This window comes from Protopterus annectens, chromosome 8.part0 (genome assembly GCF_019279795.1).
Source record: "Protopterus annectens isolate FY-2018-M chromosome 8.part0, PAN1.0, whole genome shotgun sequence".
Lineage (NCBI taxonomy): Eukaryota > Metazoa > Chordata > Ceratodontiformes > Protopteridae > Protopterus > Protopterus annectens.
The window spans coordinates 696100916-696125748 of NC_056741.1; the positions used below are offsets into that span (position 1 = coordinate 696100916).

General features: G+C 40.3%; 1 protein-coding gene across 3 annotated transcripts in view; it reads right to left on the minus strand.

The window, feature by feature from the left end:
* Positions 1–5241: 5241 nt before the first annotated feature.
* Positions 5242–24833, minus strand: part of DPM3 (dolichyl-phosphate mannosyltransferase subunit 3, regulatory) — a 65950-nt gene continuing 46358 nt past the window's right edge. For 2 of the 3 annotated variants that reach the window (XM_044080143.1, XM_044080144.1), the window contains exon 2: positions 5242–6154. In XM_044080143.1, the coding sequence (XP_043936078.1) occupies positions 5835–6113 (279 nt within the window). In that variant the 5' untranslated portion in view covers positions 6114–6154 and the 3' untranslated portion in view covers positions 5242–5834. Of the gene's footprint in view, positions 6155–9495; positions 9516–24833 lie in introns of those variants that run through there. The other variant, XM_044080145.1, reaches the window with a different exon arrangement.

The window sequence follows — 24833 nt, forward strand, 5'->3', positions numbered from 1 at the left end:
CTTGGCTGGTCCACATAAATCATCTTTTTGTGTCTGGAGTCATTAAAAGCAACCTCTCCCTTCTGCTTGTCCTTGTATTTCTTCTGCAAGCTTACTTTGTAGTACCAAACTTATTACTATTAACACACACATGGAGGATTTAGGCTTATCAAACTCTCCTTTTACTTCAATGGAGCTTTGGTTTTCACTCCCCCCATCACTTGTCTTGAGTGCTAGAAACTACTCCCCTTCTTGAACTGAGTGCACTACTTGCTGCTAAGACACTGCATATGTCCACAATCCTCCTCCTCCATAGCCTTCCTCCAATGATGCATCCCCATCTCCCCCCCTCACCTAGGGGTAGCGGCTTCCACCTTTTGTTTGTCTACATAAAATCTAACAGCTTCTTCTTTAGACTAACAGCAATAAGCACTCTGCTGTCATTTAATACTTATGGCTGCAGTGTAAACTAGTCTGCCCACTGTCCTTTCCCGTTTCAGCTACCATAACACTGACTCCATCTTCACTGTCTCTATATACACAGAGGGCAAAAAAATCCCCACCACTTTTACTACTGTGTCTCCCATTATCAGACCCTCTTCCATACTGCTTCTAGGCCCCAGCAATACTGGAATTTGTTACTTATGCAGTTCCTTGCATGTAACCAAACTCTATTCTTAAGACTTCCAGGAGTCCAAACTACTCTGGGATTGCTCTGTGCATGCCTTGCTTCATCTATCCTCATTTATGCCAGCAGTTCCCCCTTCTTCCTCTTCTAAGTCATTTGTTGCTGTGCCCCTGCTTTCTCTTTCACCACCTCACTGTACTTTATATATCTCGCATATTTGCTCATTATGGTTATGTACTGTTTTACACCTGCTCTCATTTCGTCATCAGCTGTTATCCACCAGCCACACCAGGTCTCTTCACCTTCACTCCTCGACTCTTTCACCTATGTACTTCATTTCTCCCTTTTTACTCATCTACAGCACCTCAAAGTCTCCCATTTGCCTACAACTGCTTGCTCATCTGCCACTTTATTTTAATCTGTAACTGTACCAGTCTACCACAATATTACACTCCTAAACAAGCTGACTGATGTAAACTTCTCTTTAAACCAGCCATCTTCCTCAGCATCACCACAGTGCTCCCCTATCTTCCTCAGCATCACCACAGTGCCCCCCCACACACACTAGAGTACTTGGGACCGATTTCCTTGTAAAATTGTGTCAGACTACTAATGAACAGATCATGTACTGTGCCTTGTAGTTACTAGCTGCAGCAATACTTAGGACCTTGCATTGCAAACAAAATGTACTATACACATAACTGTTAGCCTGCTTAACTCTGCATACGTACTAAATGTGAATTACTTACGGATATTACAGTCTTACCCCACTGCATTAACGTCCACATTGCATATTAAAAATAAGTCTATCATACAGTCTTGTATTTGGTAAATACTTTTATTTCACTGGCCCACATGTCAAGAGAAAAGAGTTTACTGATCAGTTTGTTTACTTACTTAAATACAAGTACAGAACTGGTCAGGATGGCTGCTTTCAGTGAATGGAAAGCTTATGGAATATGTAATGCTGCTGCCACTGGGAAGTGGTCTGCTGTTGGTAATACAACCAAGGTACACAGGCATCCACCTAGAGCATTTCCAAGCCTTAAGTACAGAAAGGAAGCTATTCATTTTTGTAAAGGAATTAGCCAGCTCTACTGCTTGCTCCAGATACTTGGGGAGATATGCTGTCAACTTTCTCAGCTTTACTGCACTGAATATTGTAGGAAGAAGTAATCAAAGCTAGGAATTAAGAAGCTGCATTCAGAAATACTCAAGCTATATAATGTAACACTCCTAATATATTCTGACCACATAATTAGATTAGTGAGGAAAGAAACATACTATGTAAACTCAAAGGACTACTCCAAAATAGTCATAGCTGACAGCACTGATCCACATTTTGGTTGTTCTCACACTTTTCAAGCTGTAGGTTGTAACCTTAAAGTATATGCTGCTCATTTCTTCAGGAAAGTAAACTACACATGCTTCCTTTTGGCAAATCTGAAACTGTCAAGTCAATTTGGCTGCTTGTATGCAAAGTCGGCACTATTTAACTGAAACTACAAAAACTGTTCACCTTTATTCTTTTAGTGACTTTCATGATCAGAGCCTTTCATGATCAGAGCCTTTGTTTTACAACAAATGTTGAAATCAAACTGGATGTTACTTTTGTTTAAAAGCTACACCATTATTAGACACAGTGCAGTCAGGTAGCCAAACTATGAGAGCCTGTGGAATGCCTTCTTATTTCCGGCATGAAAATTTGTTCAAAGTTTTTGACGTCTGCAGTACCTTCACAATTTACACTCTGAGGTTAGACGTAAATTAATATAGAGGAATAAAAACACAATGTCTTAATTTTTTTTCTTAAAATTTTGGCATTAAAAATCACAAATCAATCAAAAGTAAGACCTTGATATGTAGGCATGCTTTCGGGGATTTGTAGGGCTCTGAACTCAGACCACTACACTGCTAGGGCATGTATTACTACAGCAAATATACCAAATTAAATGTGCTTAAAAAAAAAAAAAAAAAAGCATGAGAGAGAAATGTATTACACATCAGTCCACTACAGATACTCCTTTAAATATTGCTTGCAGCATAGTATTATGCTCACATATAAGCCATACAACAAAAAAAGCAGAGGAATAACCTGACCATCAAGATTACCAAAACTCAAAGTTACAGGGTTCAATACTAACTTCAAGTTACTGTTTTTTGTTGAGTCTGCCTGTTCTTCCCTTGTCTGGGTAGGTTCTCTCTAGGCATTGTAGTTTAATGTCTCTAATTATTTAGAAACCATTCTAGGACCTCTTATTAGACATATCCCGACCATTTTGAAAGATACCTATCAGTTATTGGATGATCTTAATAATTTAACAAACACTCCCCCTTCTTGTACATTAGTCACTCTAGATGCAAAGAATTTATTTACGGCAATTCCCAATGATTATGGAATTGAGGCGGTCAGAAAAGTATTACACACGACAGAGGGCTTTGACAATGAGATGCAGTTACTTACTTGCACTTTATTAGACACAGTACTCTGTAACAATGTTTTTATGTTTCAAGATAAATTATATGTACGGAAATGAGGTGTCGCTATGGGCACCCCATGTGCAAATTCTTATGCGAACTTAGTGATGCATCGATGGGAGAAAACACATTTGTTTGGCAGTGCTTTCTTCCCACATATATCACTCTACAGGCATTTTGTAGATGATATACTTATCATTTGGGATGGAGACATGGATTTGCTAAGAGATCTAGTTACTTATTTAGAAACAACTAGTGATTTCCTGAAGTTTACCATTGAGTCTTCTTTTTCTAAGATAGATTTTTTAGATATTACCATCCTGAAGGATCAAACTGGCTTGATTTCAACTACCTTGTTTAGAAAGCCGTGTTGGAAGAATGCATTGCTACACTTTAATAGTATGCATCCACGTTTCGTATTTCCGAACATTGTTAAGAGTCAATTTATGAGGGTTATGAATATTTGTAAGAATGAAATAGATAGGCTCTTACAGTTTGAGATTATGGACAAACTATTTGAAGAAAGAGGATATACACATACTCTAGTAAGGGCCATGAAAGAATCTGTTTTAAGTTCAGCAAGTGTCAATAATAACTGACAATATACCACACGAAGTAGATATAGAGGGGCTAATGATGATAATAGAGTTGATTTTAACAGAGCCAGATTACCTTTTACAACTAGATATACTAATGACAATAAAAAAGTAATAGAAATCATTAGAAAGAACTGGGATGTCCTAATTTTAGATCCACGTATATCCAAGCTTGTAGGTGAAACACCCAGGTTCAGGTACAGAAATAGTAAGAACCTTAGAAGACTTCTTTGTGCTGAAAGAACAATGTTAAAATGAAATATAAGTAGGTGTCCACTGAGAACTGGTACTTACCCATGCAATAAGTGCAATATGTGCAGCAATATTGTTGATGAACAACAGTTTACTCATTCTTGTTTGGATTATGTTTTTACCCCCAGACTTTATGCTACTTGTGATAGCATGAATCTAATATATCTAGCAACATGTACAGAATACACAGCATTCTATATAGGCATGACTTCTAGAAGATTAAAAGACAGGATGTACAACTATATATATGACATCAGGAAGTTGAATCCGGTCAATGCACTAGCTAAACATGTTGCTGAACATTTGGATCATGCTTTTAAGTTTAGGGTCCTACAGATCGTTAATATTAATAAGCGGGGGGAGATAAAATGAATTATTTAGAATCTGTTGAATTGTGCTGGATTTTGAGGGTAAGAGCACATATTGAACCAGGACTCAATCAATATATTAGTATTAAATCTATTTTAGCAGCACGTAGATAATAAAATGTTTGAATATGTCATTTTTTGAGATGTATTTTTATTTTTGATTACTTGATTATGTATATAAGTTTTTATTTATTATTTTTTCATAATTCATGTTTTTGCTTCCTGGTTACTTAAAATATATATTTATAGTAATTGTGAATTTTGTTTTGTTTTAATATATAGCATGATGCTTTTAGTAATATTAGTTACTGTTTCAGAAGTGATTCAGTGTTGTAATTTTATGGAGAATGTTCTGATTTTTAGGGAGCAGCTTTGAATCATTAAGCTACTCATTTGTTCTTATTAATCAATCAATCAATTCAATCAACCTATTAACCTATGAGGTTTAAGCTTGATACGTATATATACCTATAGATATTTATTGTTACTAAAACCTGAGGAAGCATGTTTTATTACACGTGAAAGTGCTTGTTTTTACATTTCCATTAAATTCGGTTTATGTTTTATTTCGTGGTGGTCTTCCTTTATTTTTGGATATTCATCTATCTTTAAATATTAAAAAAATTTCAAATACAGGGATTTTATGCTGGCATCATACATAGAAAATAAAGTACATGTACATCAATGGCAGCCTAGACGCTGGCTGCACTTTCGGCTACAGTGTTCCTTTTTTGTGTCTTAGTAAATTAAAAAAAAAAAAAAAGTTAAGTCCTGCAGGCCTAACAGATACGTGCTTTAGCCATGTCCTTTGTTTAATTTGTCATTTTGTAACCAATTAATATAATTTCAGGACACTGAGTAGAGATGGAAACTGTCAGTATTGTTTTACTACACTCATTTTGTCCAACAAAAAAAAAAAAAAAAAAAAAAGGCACATTTGTGACTTGTGGAAGGCATTTATTAATTAAGAAGAACCAAAGTAACAAAGGTGGGAAGGTTTATTTAAATTGTATTCAAATCTGTCTGGAACGCAATCCTGCAGGGAACTGGAGTACAGGATGTCTTCTATAACTAAAACCAATTTCCAATTATACTCTAGTGCCATTATTTGAACAGCAGCTCAAAATTCCTACACAGAGATAAAGTGGAAATGCCTCTAGTCTTGATCACACATAACAGTCATCTATTGTTTTTTCCAAATCAAAAAAAGTCACTTGTCCCTTGGTTAACAGACCTCACCCAATTCCATTCATATTTTACTAAAGTGCCAAATGCAGTCTAAAACATCATGTAAACAAAGTATATTGCCTTCATTGGCTTCACTTCCAGGTCTAAGTCAAAGTTCATGGCATTATTAGAGCTTACCAGTCTGAAGCATGTCATTTTTAGGCATGCTCTCTTTATATGACCAAGACCTACAGCCTACCAATGTATTACTGCAGCTGACAGTAATGCTAAACACATCAACGAATCACCACTGTCATTGGTCCATAGTTTGTAAAGCTCATATGAGAAAAGATACTCTGCTTCTGCTCAAAATTTGAATCCCTTTCTCGCTAGATCACTTTTCGCTTCCTTAATTTGGTCCTTTAGTTCCTCTGCAGCAGCTTCACAGTTATTGAAAGTAGCTACACGATAACCAACAACTGCAAGGGAATAGCAACCAAAACACACCAGTAGGTAGACTGGAAAGGGCCAGATGACCTCATAATACTGCTTTGAAAGATCGAGTCCTAGGAGATCAAAGGTGAGAGCAGCCCATACAGTTCCAATTAGTGTCAGCCCAACAAGCCACTCTGTCAGTTTAGTCATGGTGCAGTGAATCACTCCTGGAATGAAGCAACTGGAAAACACTAGAAGTGTAGAAACATAAAAAAAAATTAAGCGTGATCAATAAGCATTTAACAGTATTTCTCTTCATAAGCTACCAATAAAACATGTCCATACATGGCACAAATAATGGTTATTCACTAAGCACTGGTACCAGTGGTCTAAACAGAGATTTTATTATATAATTAGCAACACTCAAAACAACGATATTTTATGCTGGATAGTTTGTTTCACCAAACTAATACTTACTGATCTACCAGGTGCATTCTCCAGTTAATCCACTTGGGCAGCAGTTTACTATACACCAGACCTTTTTTCAATTTGCCCTAAAAGATATACATTACGTAATACATTTAACTTTAAAGTGTTTTTGCATTCCTATTGTTCTAGCTAGCTTAATCTCCAAGCACTTGACCCCACCCAGTTTGGATTAGTCAAGGGCAGCTCTTGCTTGTTGAACCCGTTGACTTTTTTGAGACTGTCACCAAGGCACTGGATGAGGGAAAGTCAGTACACACAGCTTACCTTGACATGGCTTGAACCTCTGACAAAATCCCCCACTTGGGCATCATCGAAAAGCTAACAGAACTTGGTGTAAATCCCTATCTCATCAGGTGGTTTGCCAACTGGCTCACTGATAGGACCCACAAAGTCAAAACACGTGCCACTACCTCTGATAGCAGGCCTGTCACTAGTGGTGTCCCCCCCCACGGATCTGATCTGGAACCCCTATTGTTTGGCATCAACTTCTCAAGGTCCAGGCAAAAACAAAAGGCCTGTGGCTGACCAGGTTTGCGGACAACTAAGTTGTGTGATGTCACCGACTCCCCAAATGATGTTAACATACTTAAAGAGGGTCTCACAGCAACAAATGAGTGGTGCCAAAGGCATGGCCATAAGTTAAATGGTAAAACATGTAATATCATATAATTTAGCAAAAGCATAGCCCTTACTGATTACCACACTACTGTCAACCCCCTAAGCACACAACCTGTGGTGAGAGACCTGGGTACACAAGTTGACAACAATCTCACATTTGACCACAATGTAGTGGCAGTGGTCACAAAAGCCTTTTACTTGGTTCATCTCATAAGTAGAGGGACTGCATCCAGAAAAAAGGAGCTTATTAGCTCTCTGTACTCCTCCCTCATTAGGCCAATAATTAAGTACAACGCCCCATTTGGTATGTACCTCTCCAAACACCTGCACCAACTGGGAAGGCCACAGAAACACTTCACAAAGATAATCCATGGCCTCCCAACACCTGTCCTGTGTGGAAAGGCTCAATTCACAATCACTCTACTCTGTATCATGCAGATTGCTCAGAGGTGACCCGTGCTGTGCCAACAAGGCAACTGCAGATCCTGGTCTTCTAGAAACGCTCCATATCCATAAGTCTAACTCCTTGCGTAGTACCCAATCGAAAGGCTTAAATCTAATATGTGACATTAACAAAACTTACTGGAGAGACAGGTTTGTCTCCCACAGGCTGCCCAGTCTCTGGAATAAACTCTCCAAACAAATCAAAGTATGTTGTTGACCCTCTTCAAGCGCAACCTTGATGAGTGGATGGGCAGCCATAACTTTGTTTCAGGGTTCCACATGTGTCACTCATTGACAGGGGTGACAGGTGTTGACTGTAGTTTCTTTTCTGGGGATAAACACTTGGCTAGGCTTGTAAGGGCCCCAGAGCCATTAGCCTAGTAAATCTCCTATGATCCTATGACCTTTCTATATATGTCACCTCTGAGGTCACAAATGTGGAGAAAAGGGAAATGCATTTATTCTCTTTTCTCCAAGTTTGTGAAGCCTTGAAGACAGCACAAAGACTGGGGGTACAAGAGTTACATCCCCTACAAAAAATGTGTTTTATCACATTCCAATTCTCTATATCCAGCCAGCCATAATTATTATGATTGTTGGTTGCATCCAACACCATGAGCAGCCACCATCATCTGCAGAGTTTACCAGATCAGTAGGGAACAGAAGTAGGTAGCTAGGCCCTTCTTGCATATCACACATGCACAGCATGCATAGTTAGGGACAACTGAGATTCATTCAACTGCCCACTACATTTCTTTGGGAGGCAGGAGGAAACTGCAAGTACTTGGAAAAAAAACTCTTGTGAGCATACAGATGATATGCAGAATCCAACGTCCTCTGAGTACTCACAAGAGTCAGTCTGTATGATTTCAGACTTAATACTCTAAATTCATTCCAACTTCACAATCCTTTATCAGGAAAATATTTACAAATCTGGTTGGACAAGTCAACACTTTATTCATTAGGCAAGCATACAAAACTATGAAAGAGAAAATATGCCTGTTCATAAATTCTTGCATTTATGACTCCTCATTCTTGTCAGTCAAGGATTAACAAAGTTGTACAACAATAATTCCAACCAAATTATTTTTATGGTCTATATTAGTCTTCTGGACATTCAGAGGAGAGTTTCATGCTCATTAGCAAATTTCTGTTTACTATATATAACAGATAAAGTAAGCCAGTAGTACAAAACTACATCTGATGTAAATTGTCACTGGTTACAAAATAACACCTAGAAACCAAATTTGATGTACAGAGTTAGCACAGATACTCTTCAGATTTCACTTAAATTTGCAGCACAGGGCAGATTTCACTTAAATTTGCGGCACAGGGCACCTGACATAGAAAAGGAGTGACAAAACTGGTAGCTACTACACTAAACACAGTACACACCAGCACTCTAAATTCCAAATGTGGGAGCTCAGGTAGTGACATCCTGCTCCACGGAATTCAAAGTATGAAGCTAAGCTTTCAAAATAAAGAGAAATAGAAAAAAACAAGGAATACACTTGACTAACTGCATCACTTCATCCTTGAAGAAGGTGACAGATATTTCTTGATATTTCTAAATAAGAAAGGGAATACTGAAGAAATCAATTTTCTAGCCGAGTTCTAAATGCAATAACAAACACATATTTACATAACTTTATGACTTTCATCTAATCACAATTCACTGAAAAATCTCTTAAAACACATTTCACTGAATCAAATTTTATAGAAAATTTCATATAAATCAAACACTACTTCAATATTTTTTTTTTTTTTACTTTTACTTAAACTATGCTAACTCCACTGTCACACAAGTAAAGGAAAAGAGAAAACACTCTACACAAACTTCTAGAGATAGTGATACAATATTAGTTTGGGCATTCTCAAGTCAAGGTACAAATAATGTTTTAGACTAATCTTTCAAACTGCCTTGTAATTCCTATCATTACAAGATTTGTTTTCAATGATTTATGATCAGATGAGAAAAATTATGCAGTCAAATATGAATATATGTACATATGTACATACAAGTACACACATCAAACTACACCTTTTTCTGGTCTCCTTTTATAATCAGGCCTCCGCCACCCACCACCACTTCAGTTCCTCTTCCCTGAACCTCCTCTACCAGTCTGATGTCTCCAGATACAGTATACTTCAAATGGGATTTCATCAAAAAGATGATGCATCTAAAAGGATAAAACAAAAAAACACTAAGCCGCTGTTACTAGGCATGTAAATCTGTCTGCCATCTTGCAAAGCACAAAAAGGTACAAGATGAGCTTCATTCAGGATATAACCTGAATCTGGGCTTCATTCAGGATATAACCTGAATCTGTAGACCAAAATTCCAAACCAAACCAATCCACAATACGCAGAGAAGTCTTCACAAATAATGCCCCACAAAAGAAGAAGTGTTACAAAACACATTTGTACAATTTTCCAAATGAAACAACCATTAAAACTTCATAAAAAAACATAAGCGCTTTAGTTCTGAGCTAAATTATTAGGAACTTTATCAGACCCCTTAACCTGAATCTGTGACACCAACCTTAGTTACATTGAGTACTCACAATTAATTTGAAAGCTAGCATTTGAATTCTTCAACGATTTACAAGAGGAGTTTTGCATGGGAATTATAAAGGTCTGAATGTTTCAAAAAGAAACTGCATTTCAAAGTCATCTTTATTTTTGGCAGCATTCATATTTTTAAAATGACATGTGTAAAGCTTTACTGTCTTCATTTAAGTATATTATAATTTTTTAGGTTAGGTATGTAATTAATCATTAGTGCATTTCTAATGACCTTACCTACACAAATGTGATTCTGTCTATTTACACTTTTTTCAGAAGGTCAAATGTGTGACGTGATGTGCAGCATGGATTCACCATAATACAAACTCAGAGTTTGCAGACAGGACTTTAATATCCACCAAGTGTGAGACTCTCTCTCCTTCCAGGGAAGGAAGGAAATAAATATGTTATGTCATTCTTTGAGCATAACATCCCAAGATCAATACGGTATATACCTTGGTTGCAAAATTAAAATACCAGCATTGCTTACTCACACCTTTAGTCAGTTGACTCGTAAGATTAAAAATGATAATAATTTTACACATACACACACCTATATTTATGTTATGTACATGTGTCTACACACACACATATTAACATATGCAGTTTTCAGAGCACAGCTGTTTATTTTGTTGTTTCACTTATACCTTTTAAAATTCAATACGAGTTACATAGGAGTCTCATACTGGGCTAAGAGCTGCCACCTTAAAGATAAATGTGTACACTGTGGATTATCTCCTGTATGACAGTTACACATATGTGCAAAATTAACAGCTCAAACATTCAGCTGAAATGTAGGTTCATATTTTAGAAATGTACAACAAAAATAGAGAGCAAACCACCAAGGGATAAATGCTCCAAAGCCAGTCACAAGTAATGAGTTTAAAAAGTAAGTAATAATGCTTAGGAGCAACCAAACACGAAATAAAGTCTCCAGCATCAATTAAATACCAATTGTGTGACATAAATGTTAAAGCATCCAAGAATAGTCCGTTCTTGATAAACCAAGTGTATTTTATTTAAGCATATAAGACAGGTAAGCACTTTCGCCAAAAGGCTTCTTCAAACCATTAGTAAACAGATATTCAAACCTTTAACTGTCTTATATATAATGAATGGTTAATTGAATAATTAGAATCAATAACATCATCAAAAAAAATTTTTTCAAAAATTTAAAGTCAAAGGCCAAGTAATACAGGCATATACTAAAGCATACAGAAAAATACATGACATTTTCCATATATAAAAAAATTGATACTATATCAAGTATTAAAAATACACCCAAATAAGAACATATATATGTATATATATATATATATATATATATATGTATATATATATATATATATATATATATATATAATTATGAACTTTGATAAAGCCTTAGTATAAATAAGTAAAAATACAATCCTAACACTAAGAATGGTTAAAAGCAGGCAGTATATAAAATTCTGACAATTAATCTCCTGTTTTTCAAAACAGGCTTAAGTGGAATTGTATCATTAAAACCTGGACTAACATGTGCCTTAAATCTAATGATCCATTTAATCTCTATTCTTTCCGTATAATTTCTAATATCTCCCCCTCTGGAACTGGGATTTTTCACCTGGAGAACCATAAATTTAAAGGTATGCTTGGTGTCTGTTTCAAGAACATGTTTAGATAAAGCATTAGTACTGAACTGAATGCGTATTTGATAAAGATGTTCTCTTATTCTGTCCCTGAACCTTCCATCAGTTTTACCTACATAGAAGGCAGGGCAGCAAGTACACAATGCAAGATAGTCTACGTGTTCAGTGTTGCAAGTAGCAACAACCTCAAACTGGAAACATTTAGATGTAACTTAATGAACAAACATATTATGGTTATAAATGTAAGAGCAAAAATTGCAATTATTACATGGAAACGTACCATTTCTGTATAAGTCATTACTAGAAACTTCCATCATGTTAGGATAACACAGAATTCTATGCAAATTATTCTTATTCTTAAATGTAAACTGTGGATTCTCACCAATTATATCTTTAATTAGGGGGTCAACAGTCAGGACCTTGCAATGTTTGTAAATTATTTCTCCAACATCATTAAAATCATGTGTGTAAAACATAGAACATTTCTGTGCACCTTTCACTTCTTTATTATTTGTTCTTCCAAAGTTATGACAACTGGAGTACATATTTCTACCATAATCAGAAAAATATGGGTAAGCTCTGTCACTCCTATATTGTTCTATACTCTGATAGCAGTCAGATATTTCACGTATATTATATGATCTGGCCAACAGTCTCCCTTTAAGGTCTATTAATTAATTCTCATATCCCTCGAGTTGGATTCAACCTTGAGGCTCTAATGGCTTGTCCTTTAATGATGTTATTAAAGACAAATTTCGGGTGCATGCTCCTATAACAGGGTTTCCTATACACACCATTGTTGAGTTTACCATTATTCAGTTTCTCTATATAAACATCCAAGAAATTGATCTTATGAATGGACTCATCCATTGTAAATTTTAAATAGTCTGTAAGTGAATTGATTTCATTGAAAAAAAATGCACAATTAATTTTTGCTGCATGTCCACAAAAGAAAAAGATCTACAAAATGTTTGTAGAAGACCACAAATTTCAGAAATCTATGTAATGGGAATAAATATTCCCTTTCCCACATAGCCATCACCAAGTTGGCGTAGCTATTGGCACAAGACGTGCCCATAGCTACGCCATCTTTCTGGATGAACATATCATTATTGAATACAAAATATTATCTTCCAATACTATTTCAAGAAGTGAACATAAATCTACTTTAGTAGATGTAAAGTCAGTATACTATGTGAGGTATTTGTGAATATTTCCAATGCCTTCTTTATTGGGGATAACCGTAAACAGTGACTTAACATCTAAAGTCACTAGAAAATAGGGAAGGGTATCTTCTATTGAATCCATTTTAACATAGAGGTCTAACAAAAACTGTTTTGTGTCTTTAAGAATAAATGAATTCTCAACAACTATAGGTCTTAAAATGTTTTCAATATAAACCGAAATAGGTTCGGTGACCCAACCCCTACCAGCAACTATCGGTCTCATCGGTGGGCGGGTTGGGTCCTTATGTATCTTTGGTATCGGTGGGCGGGTTGGGTCCTTACGTATCTTTGGTAGACCTTGAATAACAGGTATTAATGGATTCTCAACCCAGAAAAAAATTAAACATCTCGACACTAATAATTTCACTTTTCTTTAAATCCCCTAAGATATCATAAACCTTTATAACACGATTGTGGACATCTCCCAAAAGAATAGGCATATAAAACTTCCTCTCATCAAGCATTTCATACATGAAGCAATTATATCCAGCCATGTCCATCACTACTACAGGCCCGCCTTTGTCGGCTGGCCTGATGATATTTTTGTCATTTCTCAGTCTTCTCAATGCTGATCTCTGTCTGTATGTTAACTTACCTTTCTTGTATTCATGGGAATAGTTACATAGGTTATAAACATCTTCCTCAACCATTTTACTAAATGCATCTAGTAAAGGGTGATAAATGGGAATGGATGTACTTGGTTTTGAAAAGCGTGAGCTTCAGAATTAGTATCTTCATTATTAAACAGTAATTTCAATTGTTCATTGCGGGCAAACAACTTAGTGTCTAAAATAATGTCCGTCAGGTCACTATTGGTAGTGGGTATGAATGATAGATCCTTGTTCAACAATTCAGTTATATCTTTATCTAAGGGTCTATGAAATTTATCTGACTGCTATCAAAGTATAGAACAATATAGGAGTGACAGAGCTTCCCCATATTTTTCTGATTATGGTAGAAATATGTACTCCAGTTGTCACAACTTTGGAAGAACAAATAATAAAGAAGTCAAAGTTGCACAGAAATGTTCTATGTTTTACACACGATTTTAATGATGTTAGAGAAATAATTTACAAACATTGGAAGATCCTGACTGTTGACCCCCTAATTAAAGATATAGTTGGTGAGAATCCACAGTTTACATTTAAGAATAATAAGAATGTGCATAAAATGCTATGTTATCCTAACATGATGGAAGTTTCTAATAATGACTTGTACAGAAATGGTACGTTTCCATGTAATAAATGCAATTTTTGCTCTTACATTTATAACCATACGTTCGTTCATCCAGTTACATCTAAATGTTTCCAGTTTGAGGTTGTTGCTACTTGCAACACTGAACACGTAGTCTATCTTGCATTGTGTACTTGCAGCCCTGCTTTCTATGTAGGTAAAACTGATAGAAGGTTCAAGGACAGAATAAGATAAAATCTTTATCAAATACGCATTCAATCCAGTACTAATGCTTTATCTAAACATGTTCTTGAAACAGACACCAAGCATACCTTTAAATTTATGGTTCTCCAGGTGAATAACCCCAGTTCCAGAGGGGGAGATATTAAAAATTATACGGAAAGAATAGAGCTTAAATGGATCATTAGATTTAATGCACATGCTAGTCCAGGTTTGAATGATAAAATTCCACTTAAGCCTGTTTTGAAAAACAGGAGATTGTCAGAATTTTATATACTGCCTGCTTTTAACCATTCTTATACTGCCTGTTTTTAATCATTCTTAGTGTTAGGATTTTATTTTTACTTATTTATACTAAGGCTTTATCAAAGTTCATAATTATATATATATGTTCTTATTTGGGTGTATTTTTAATACTTGATATAGTATCAAGTTTTTTATATACGGAAAATGTTATGTATTTTTCTGTATGCTTTAGTATATGCCTGTATTACTTGGCCTTTGACTTTAATTTTTTGAAAAATGTTTTTGATGATGTTATTGATTCTAATTATTCAATTAACCATTCATTATATATAAAAGACAGTTAAAGGTTTGAATATCTGTTTGCTAATGGTTTGAAGAAGCCTTTTGGCGAAAGCGCTTACTTATCATATGCTTAAATAAAATACACTTGGTTTTATCAAGAACTGACTATTCTTGGATGCTTTAACGTTTCTGTCAGACAATTGGTATTTAATTGATGCCGGAGACTTTATTTTGTGTTGGGTTGCTCCTAAGTGTTATTACTTACTTTTTTAACTCATATTTTAGAAAGTTGTAGCTATGGGTTTACAGTTTACAAAAAAGGAGTAACTAAGACCAGCTAGTGTAAAACAGCATTGTATTAATAAATAATTCTACTTTAAAGCAGAACTAATAACATCCGAAGCATGATATTCTGCATTTTCAATAAAAAGAAGTTATGTACTCACCATAACGTTCCATCTGAGTAGGTAAACTTCATTTGTCAGCAACCTGTGGGTTTCGGATCCGATACGGATCTGAGCCGGCAGCATACCAAGCAAAAGATCCGAGCTCCAAGCTCCTCCTCCCTACCCATACTACACTGCAACCTCCTTCCAATCCTCCGATTGGGTTTGCCACTCCACACGTGACGCCAACAAACTAACCTGAGACCCCTGAACCAAGGACAAACCTCTAGCTTGTAAACTCCTTACATCGAGCTCAGCGAAAAGAAATGCCAAGGTAAGGGGGAAGGAGGGAGAGACGGTTGCTAACAAATGAAGTTTACCTACTCAGATGGAATGTTATGGTGAGTACATAACTTCTTTATCTGAAGTAGTTAACTTCATTTGATCAGCAACCTGTGGGACAGAGTCCCCAACTACCCAAAATCTTGGGAGGCCCTTAAGGAAGGATATTCCGGAGCACTGCAGAGCCAAAGGAAGCCCTTCCTCTAGACACCAAATCCAGTTTATAATGAGTAATAAAGGTGTGAGAGGATGCCCAGGTAGCCGCTGAGCAAATGTCACCCAGGGAAACTCTAGACCAGAATGCTGCAGACGTTGCCATAGAACATGTAGAATGAGCATGAACTACTGGTTCTGGTAAGCCAAGCTCTCGGTTTGCTTGTAGGGTAGATAGGGAAATTCACCTAGAAAGAGTCACCTTTGAAACGGGTTTCCCTAAAAAAGGCTTAGCAAAGGAAACAAAAAGTTGATCAGATTTACGAAAGATTGCCATCCTGTGCAAATAAAAAATGTAACTGCCTGTGAACATCCAGCAAATGAAGTTTCTATTCCCCTTTGTTCTGAAAATTAGGGAAAAAGACAGGCAAATTAATAGATTGATTAATGCTCGTCTCAGAAGCAACTTTAGGGAGAAAAGATGGATTAGTCCTGAGAGACACCCTGTCATTATGAAACACAAGATATGGGGGGGTTTCATACAAAGAGCCTGAAGCTCCGACACTCTCCTGACTGAAGTACCAGAAAAGCAGTCTTCCATGACAAGAATTTTAAGTCAACTGATGCTGAGGGCTCGAAAGGAGGCGTAACTAAGGCCTGAAGAACCGCAGTCAGATCCCACGGCAGGGACGGATTCTTAATAGGAGGTCTCAGAAGAAAAGTGCATTTCAAAAAGGTCTTACAAATTTTGGCAGCAATGAGAGAGCCTAAATTGTCCCCTACATGGAAATGAGAAAAGCTGCCAGCTGGACCTTCACTGTGGAAGAGCTGGTTCCTCGAGCTGGTTCCTCGCTGGAAGATACGAGACAAAAAGTCTAATACCGCTAGGATCGGAGCGGTAAAAGGATCTAAATTTCTCTGTGAAGCCCAAATGGAGAAGCGTCTCCATTTGCTACAGTAAATTTTCCTGCTAGAGGATTTATGTGCCGCAACCAAGACAGATTTAACAGGAGAAGAGATACCGGGAGTCCTAGCAACTAGTGGAACTGGAGCAGCCAAGCTGTGAGCTTCAGGCTGTCCAGATTCGGAGGAAGCATTCCCGTGGGATGACGAATCAGATCTGGAATGGGATCCAAGGTGGAGCTATGAGATGAGACCATAGGCAGGGAACCAGACCTGACGAGGTCAGAATGGGGCTATGAGGATCAATCTTCTCCCCAACGGGTGAGCTTTCTGTTGAGCGGGAGTGGGGGATACGCAGAAAGAAGACCAGGTGCCAAGCATGAACAAGAGCATCTCTGGGGGCTTCCCCTGTCAGGGGGATTAGAGCGAAAGACTCGCTGCACTTCGCGTTGGATGGCGATCCGAAGAGATCGCAGCAAGGCTGACCCCACTTGAGGAAGATCTGTTCCGCTACATAAAGGTTCAGAGACCACTTGTAGGGAGAAAAGATAGTTCTGCTCAATTTGTCCACCAAGATGTTGGACCGACCCAGAATGTGCATTGCTATCAGAAAGCGGTTGGTGGAGATTGCCCATTCCCAGACTCTCATGGCTTCTTGACAAAGGGGATAAAACTTGGTTCCCCCCTGTTTGTTGAAATACCCGACCACAGACATATTGTCCGACTGGATAGCAATAGTTCCCAGAGGAAGATAAGCATGAAGGGCCTGCAACCCTAAAAGGACCACTCTCATCTCTAGAACATTTATATGCAGAACGGTCTCGCTTTTGGTCCACGTGCTTTGAACAGTCCTGCACAAACAGTGCCCCCCCCACCCTAGGCCGGAGGCATCCATGGTCACCGTGGCTTGGGGTTGGGGTGCAACAAAGGGACGTCCCTCCTGCAAATTCCGGGATTGGAGCCACCACGTGAGAATTTCTGCACACACTGCTCAGAGGGATCGGAATATCTAGTGGTTGATGAAGAATCGACCACTGAACTTGCAACTTCCACTGTAGAATTCTCATATGCAGACGAGCACAAGGGATCAGGTTGATAGCTGCTGCCATGGACATTAAGGCTCTCAGGACTAATTCTGCAGGGGGTGCAGGGGACTGCAGAAGCGTTAACACATCAAGTGCCAGGCTGTGTAGTCTGTCTGGGGTTAAGAATGCCCTGGCCTGAAGAGAATCTATTCTCACCCCTATGAAGTCTAATACTTGAACAGGTTGAAGGGAAGACTTCCTGAGATTTATGGTAATCCCTAGCCGAGGTGATATCCAGAGAAAGAAATCTCTGGCTAGTAAGAGTAGATGCCTGGTGGGGGCGGTGAGGAGCCAGTCGTCCAGGTATGGGAAGACCTGAATGCCCTGAAGTCTCAGGTGGGCCTTACAACTGCCATGACCTTAGTGAACACCCTGGGGGCTGTGGTCGAGACCGAAGGGTAGGGCCCTGAATTGATAAGGAGTGTTCCCGGACTGCTGAGTTTTTCTGGAACCACAGCTTCTTTTGCTCTTGCTGGTTCCTGGAAAAGGACCTTTGAGGGTTAGAGAAGCAGATCCTGATGTCTGACAGCATTTTCCCATCTTTCTCGCTCTGAACAAGTGTATCGTGGACAGTCTTCCCGAACAGGGTTGAACCGTCAAAGGGTGCGTTACTGAAGGACATCTTGAAGGGTTCTGAGAAATCGCAAAGACGGAGCCAGGTGCGATGCCTTAAGGCGATGCTGGACCCGCTAGCCCTAGTGTGTCCCTCGGTGGCATGAGAGAGTAAACGTGTATTGGACACAGACTTGAGAGTGGCCATACGAGCCGAGAAAGTCCGTTTATCCTCAGCCGACATGGACTCCTGGGGAGACTCAGTGTACTTTTTCACGAGGTCCCGCTGCAGTTGAATTACGTGGATCAAGAAATTCAGCGCGCTTATAGTAAAGGTAGCTGAAGCAAAAGTCCGCTTTCCAAGATGGTCCATAGCCCTGGACTCCTTGTCTGGGGGGTGGACCGAGGAACTTTCTTGGGCGAGTTCCTTTTTTGTGGCTGCCGCCACCACCACCATGGCATCAACCGGGGAACCTTTGTTCCAAGAAGCTCTATCTGCCGGTGGGCTCAATATTTTCTCGGGCCTTTTGGGTATTGGCTCCACAGTGTCCGGTTCCTTCCAAGCTCTGGTAGTGATAAGGTCCACCCGGTGGGGGGGGACACCCAAGAGGTAGATTTGCCTGTGTCAAACGCCTCCAGGAATACCAACTCATCAGAGGAAGGTTTCTGGGTGGACCCCCCCCCCCCAGCGAAGGACTTCCATAATGTTTCATACGGAGATGTCTTTGGGGGGTGATTTGGGGGAAACGTCCCCTTTCTCCAAGTTGGTATCCTCAGTGAGGGACTCGGGGGAGTCCAAATGCCTCCTTCTACACTGGCATTTGTGAGGGACCTCCTCGGGTGGACTCTCCAGTGAGGGCTCACAAATGGTTTTGTGTTCCTCCAAGGGAACTGGCTGGGGGGGCAATAGACACAGGCTGTCCCTGGGGGGACTGGATGATGGAAGACAAGCCCAGATGCGAGGAAGCAGGGAAGGACCCAGAGGACAGAGTGAGGGGTCTTGATCCTTCAGAGAGAACCCTCTCCACAACGATGAATGCCGAGGGAGAACCGGCCTCCCTGAAACTGGTGGTGAGGGTAGCCAAGACCCTCGGATCCAAAGGGATCGGTGCCAAAGCTGGAACGGCCGGACCCAAAGGGACAGTATGCCCTGACCACAACGGAGCCAATGACACACTCATCCCCTCGGATCAGACGTCCAACTCTTGGCTCTGAGAGCTCAAGTCCGAAAGCGGATCTGACAGACTCAAGGGCATGGCCGGCGTTGAGGCCGAAGGTACCATCGGTGCCGACCCCCTGACTCCGGGGCTCCTCAGATCCATAGACTCCGATATCTGATGGTGGATCAGAGAAGGAGCTATAGGAGCGAAACTCAGAGCCGAACTCCCCGCACCGGAAGGGGGGGGGAGCCAGCAACACCCCCATCTGCAGTTGAGTTTGTAGAAACCTTCACATCATCTGATCCATGTCTGCTTCAGAAATGCTCTGAGTCGATCTAGTGGACGCCAACGACACTGGCCGGGAGAGCTGACACGAAGACTACCTCGAGGGTGGTCTAGCCTCCTCCTCCGGCTCCAAAGAAAAACGTGGTGAACGGAGCTGAGGAAAGGATGGCCTGGTAACTTTAACAGGAGACAAAATCGCCTTAGTGGGAGGGGCTGTTGGATCCAACTCGGCCTGCCGCTGGTGGCCCTTCTCTCTATCTTTATCTTTTTCTTTCTCTCAATGTCTGTCTGTCTCCCTGTGTTTTTCTTTTATTCTCTCTTTCTTGGTCTCTCTCTCTCTCCCTGTGGTAAGGTGGGAGGGTGAGTCCCGGACAGGGAAGAAGGGCCTGAAGGCTGGACAGCCACAGCTGTGGCTGGTGAAGAAGCAGTAGAAGAGGCAGAAGTTGATTCTGCGGGTAAAAAACCCACCAAAATTAACTTGTTCCTGCGATCCCGCAGGGCTCGCGGGTTGTAGGCCGCACAGATTTTGCAGCCGGATGACAAATGGGACACCCCAACTACACACAGAGTGTGACCGTCGGCTGGTGACAGCTTGTGGCCACACTCTGTGCACTTAGAGAAAGTCACTTTCTGACTTTCCGACATATTAAGGGAACACACACACACACACACACACACACACACACACACACACACACACACACACACACACACACACACACACACACACACACACACACTCTATGGGTGGGAAGGGAGGCCTACACTAACAGAAAGTTAACAACTTTCAAACTACAAAAAAATAATAACTAGCAATGATGGAAACCCGTAGTGAGGGATAAACTAATAATTACTACTAGAAATATCAAAAGGGGCACACACAGACCAAAATTTTCGAAAAACCCTGACAAACTTGCCTGGAGCTCAAAAATCCCGTGCTGGCAAAGCAGCGGCAAATGAGATCTGGGGATTGGAAGGCGGTTGCAGTGTAGTATGGGTAGGGGGGAGGAGCTTGGAGCTCAGATCTTTTGCTTGGTATGCTGCTGGCTCGGATCCGTATCGGATCCAAAACCCACAGGTTGCTGATCAAATGAAGTTAACTACTTCAGATCGGTTGTTTTTGTTCTTCATCCTAAAATGTATTAATAGTTGGTACATAAAATTTGCAGGGGGTGTGGAGTTTTTTTTGTGGGTTTTATTTGTACCTTTCAACTTTTCGGAAAGTTGATCATATGGTTGCCCCCATATGAAGTTCAGCTTTCTGAAAAGTTGATCTTCTAATATAAACCCATATACATATATAATGACTATATACACAAAAACGCATACAATTATGTATTTATGCAATTGTATTATGAATGTCTGATATTTTAAAAAAATTGAACACAATAAACACATGGAAAACAATAGATCATAAAAGGAAACAAATTCATTTTCTGATCTCCTACTCGTAACCCTATCAATCCACTCAGACCAACTTTGCGTGAATAGTGGTAGTGTTATGGAAATGTGTTTTTCTAACGTAAGGTGTTTGGTTAGAGTTGGGGGCAGGGCCAATGTTAGGGTTAACTCACACATTACTAAGGTGGAGCAGAAAAAGAAATTATGTACCTACCATAACGGTCCATGTTAGTTGTCCTTCATCTCGCCTTCCTTCTTGCTGGATGGGTTCGGAGCCGATCCTCGACTCCGACTCGGCCATTTACTATAGCTCAAGAGCTCTTTACTGGCTCGAGGCTACCCCTTATCCCAGAATGCCCAGCGCCAGCTACCCAGATCTCGTTTGAGATAGCTCACACTAGACATAATAATAGGAGATAATCCATTAATAAACACCTGGATATACAGTTAATTGTCATGATTTGGTTGAGAAGCAACTAACAAAACAAAATTAGCCAGTGAAACTATTGAGAAACTCCTCTCAATCCTCGAGGAAGGGGTAAGGAGGGAGGGACACAAGAAGGAAGGCGAGATGAAGGACAACTAACATGGAATGTTATTGTAGGTACAGGACTTCTTAATGTTTAAGTTGTCCAATCTCGCCTTCATTCTTGCTGGATGGGACAGCGTCCCTAGCACCTCAATCCTGGGTGGCTCATTGGAACAGACTCTTCTGAACCATGGAACCAAGGGAAGCTCTGCCCCGGGAGAGCACATCTACTTTGTAATGAGAAATTAATGTATGAGGATCTGGCCAAGTAGCTGCTGCACAAATTGAATTTATGGGCAATCTAGATGAAATGCTACCGAAGTAGCTTCTGACCTTGTTGAATGACCTTTGGGTTTTGTTGGAAGATCTTCTTGTCGCAAGTGGCAGGTATGGACTATGGTGTCCGATAACCATTTTGATAATGTTACTTTAGAAACTGGAAGGCCTTGCTTGTTTTTAGCAAATGAAAGGAACAAATGATCTGATTTTCTCATTTCTTTAGTTCTATGGAGACAGAAACACAGTTGTCTATGCACATCCAGTTGGTGTAATCTGTATTCTGCCTTGTTGGAATGATTAGGGAAAAAGACAGGGAGTTCAATGGATTGATTCAAATTGGGGTCTGAACAAACTTTAGGTAGAAAAGATGGGTTAGTTCTCAGGGGAAACTCTGTCTTTGTGAAAAACTAGGTATGGAGGGTGAACACATAGTGCATGAAGTTCTGAAACATGTCTGGCAGAAGTAATAGTGACCAAGAAAAGAGTTTTCCAAGAGAGAAACTTCAAGGAACATGACGCTGCTGGTTCAAAGGATGGCAGTATCAAGGAGGCAAGAACCAAATTGAGATCCCAAGGTGGAAGTGGCTCTTTCACTGGGGGTCTAAGTAGAGATACACCTCTCATGAAGTCCTTACAAAGTTTGTGAGACATTATGCTGGAGTTAGAAACTCCGACATGACAATTTGAAATGGCAGCCAGTTGTACACTGATGGTAGCAGCCGCTGCACCAGAATGAAACAGTTCTTCTAGGAAGTCCAAATCTTATGTACAGGAGCTGTAAAAGGATCTAAATTCCTGGATTCTGCCCAGAAAGAGAATCTTTTCCATTTGCTAGCATAGACTTGTCTTATGGGAGGAAACAATATCATCACGCACTGCTGGGGAAATATTGGGGAGCCTGGCTAGGATTGGAAGTGGAGTAACCAAGCTGTGAGCTTGAGAGATTGGAGGGATTGGTGTAGCCCGCCTGATTGATGAATCAAGAGGTCCGGTACTGGGCCCAGAATCCAAGGCAGGGCTAGAAGGTGGGGGTGAAGGAATGGAAACCAAATCTGTCAAGGCCAATAGGGGGCAATGAGGATCATTTTGCAACCCAACGAATTTGCTTTCTGAATGACTTTTGGAATTATGGGGAAGGGGGGAAATGCATAAAGGAATCCCTGAGGCCAATCGTGGACTAGAGCGTCCCTGGGTGTCTGACCTGGAGAAGGGACAAGGGAGAAGTAGCTGCTGCATTTGTTGTTTAGGGGAGTGACTAAGAGATCGCAGCAAGGCTGGCCCCATTTGTGGAAAATAAGATCCACAATTTCCTGTTTCAGAGACCACTTGTGAGGCATGAGGCTAGCCCTGCTGAGCCTGTCCGTTATTACGTTGGATGTCCCAGGGATATGCTTTGCTATCAGAAAACATTGGGAGGAAATTGCCCACTGCCACAGTCTGAGGGCCTCTTGGCACAAGGGGTAAGGCCTGCTTCCGCCCTGTTTGTTGATGTACCAAACCACTGACATATTGTCCGTCTGTATTGCAATAGTCCCGGCAGGGAGAGAGTCTTGAAGAGCTTGCAACGCTAAGAGCACCGCTCTCATCTCCAGCATGTTGATGTGCAAGTGGTAATCGTGAGGTTGCCAAGTGCCTTGGACGGTCTTCCCTAGATAACACCCCCCCCCCCCACCCTATCAGGGAAGCGTCTGTGGTCACTGTGGCGACTGGATGGGGTTCCATGAAAGGTCTGCCCCGAGAAACTAGTGGGGAAACCATTCACCAGGAAAGGTGTCATTTGCAAGATTCTGTAATTAGCATCAAGTGAGACATGGGTAATTCCTGGAAGGACCATTGTGTGAAAAGAAGCCAATGAAGGATTCTCATATGAAAGCGTGCTAAGGGAACTAGAAGAACGGCTGCTGCCATGGACCCCAGAATTTGAAGAACATATTTGACTTGAATTCTTTTGCTCCTCAGGAGAAGTGACACCTGTTTTCAAATAATGGAAACTCTTTCCTGAGGCAATTTTACAATCATTTTTCTTATGTTTAGCCGCTCCTATGTATGTAATAGATTGACATGGCAACAAGGCAGATTTTTCGAAGTTTATTGTGATGCCTAACTGAGCACAGAATGTGATGGTGTAATCTCCTGCTTCTATAAGTTGTTGCCTAGTGGTAGCGGTGAGGAGCCAGTTGTCCAAATAAGGAGAACACCTGGAATCCTTGACATCTCAGGTGAGCCGTGACTACTGCCATGCATTTGGTGAACACCCTGGGGGCTGTGGTGAGACCAAAGGGCAGAGCTCTGAATTGATAATGACTGGCCCCTAGCTGAAAGTGTAGAAATCTCCTGGACCATCTGTCCATTTTTATATGATAGTACGCGTCCTGAATGGAGCACATCCAATGTGACCCAGAAACAGGAGAATGGACTGCAGTGTTACCATCCGGAACTTTTCTTTTTGTACAGATTTGTTTAACCTGCTGAGATCCAGAATTGGTCTCCAGTCCCCTGTGTTTTTAGGCACTAAAACGAATCTTGAGTAAGTTCGGGATCCTACTTGGTCTGCGGGGCCTTCCTGGATGGCTCTTTTTTTCTAGAAGTCTTGAAACTTCTGCGACTGCCTAATCCCTTAGATTGGGTGGAACATCTGGGATGGATTTTTTTGAAACAAAAGGGGGTTGATGAAAGGGAATCTTGTAACCTCCAGATGTAATGGCTAGCACTCATTTGTCTTTTGTAATATTTTGCCAGGCGGATGGGTACAATGAAAGCCTTCCCCTGGCTACCTCCAGAGTTGAGCAGTCGGGCATCACTTCAGGGATGTTGATAGGGTTTGGAAGAGAATGTATCTCTGTCACCCTGATTTTGCGGACACCCTCTGCCATGAGGGCAGCGTCTGCCATTATTATTTCCCCCTCTGCCCCTGGTGGAAAATTCACCATGTGCATCAGGC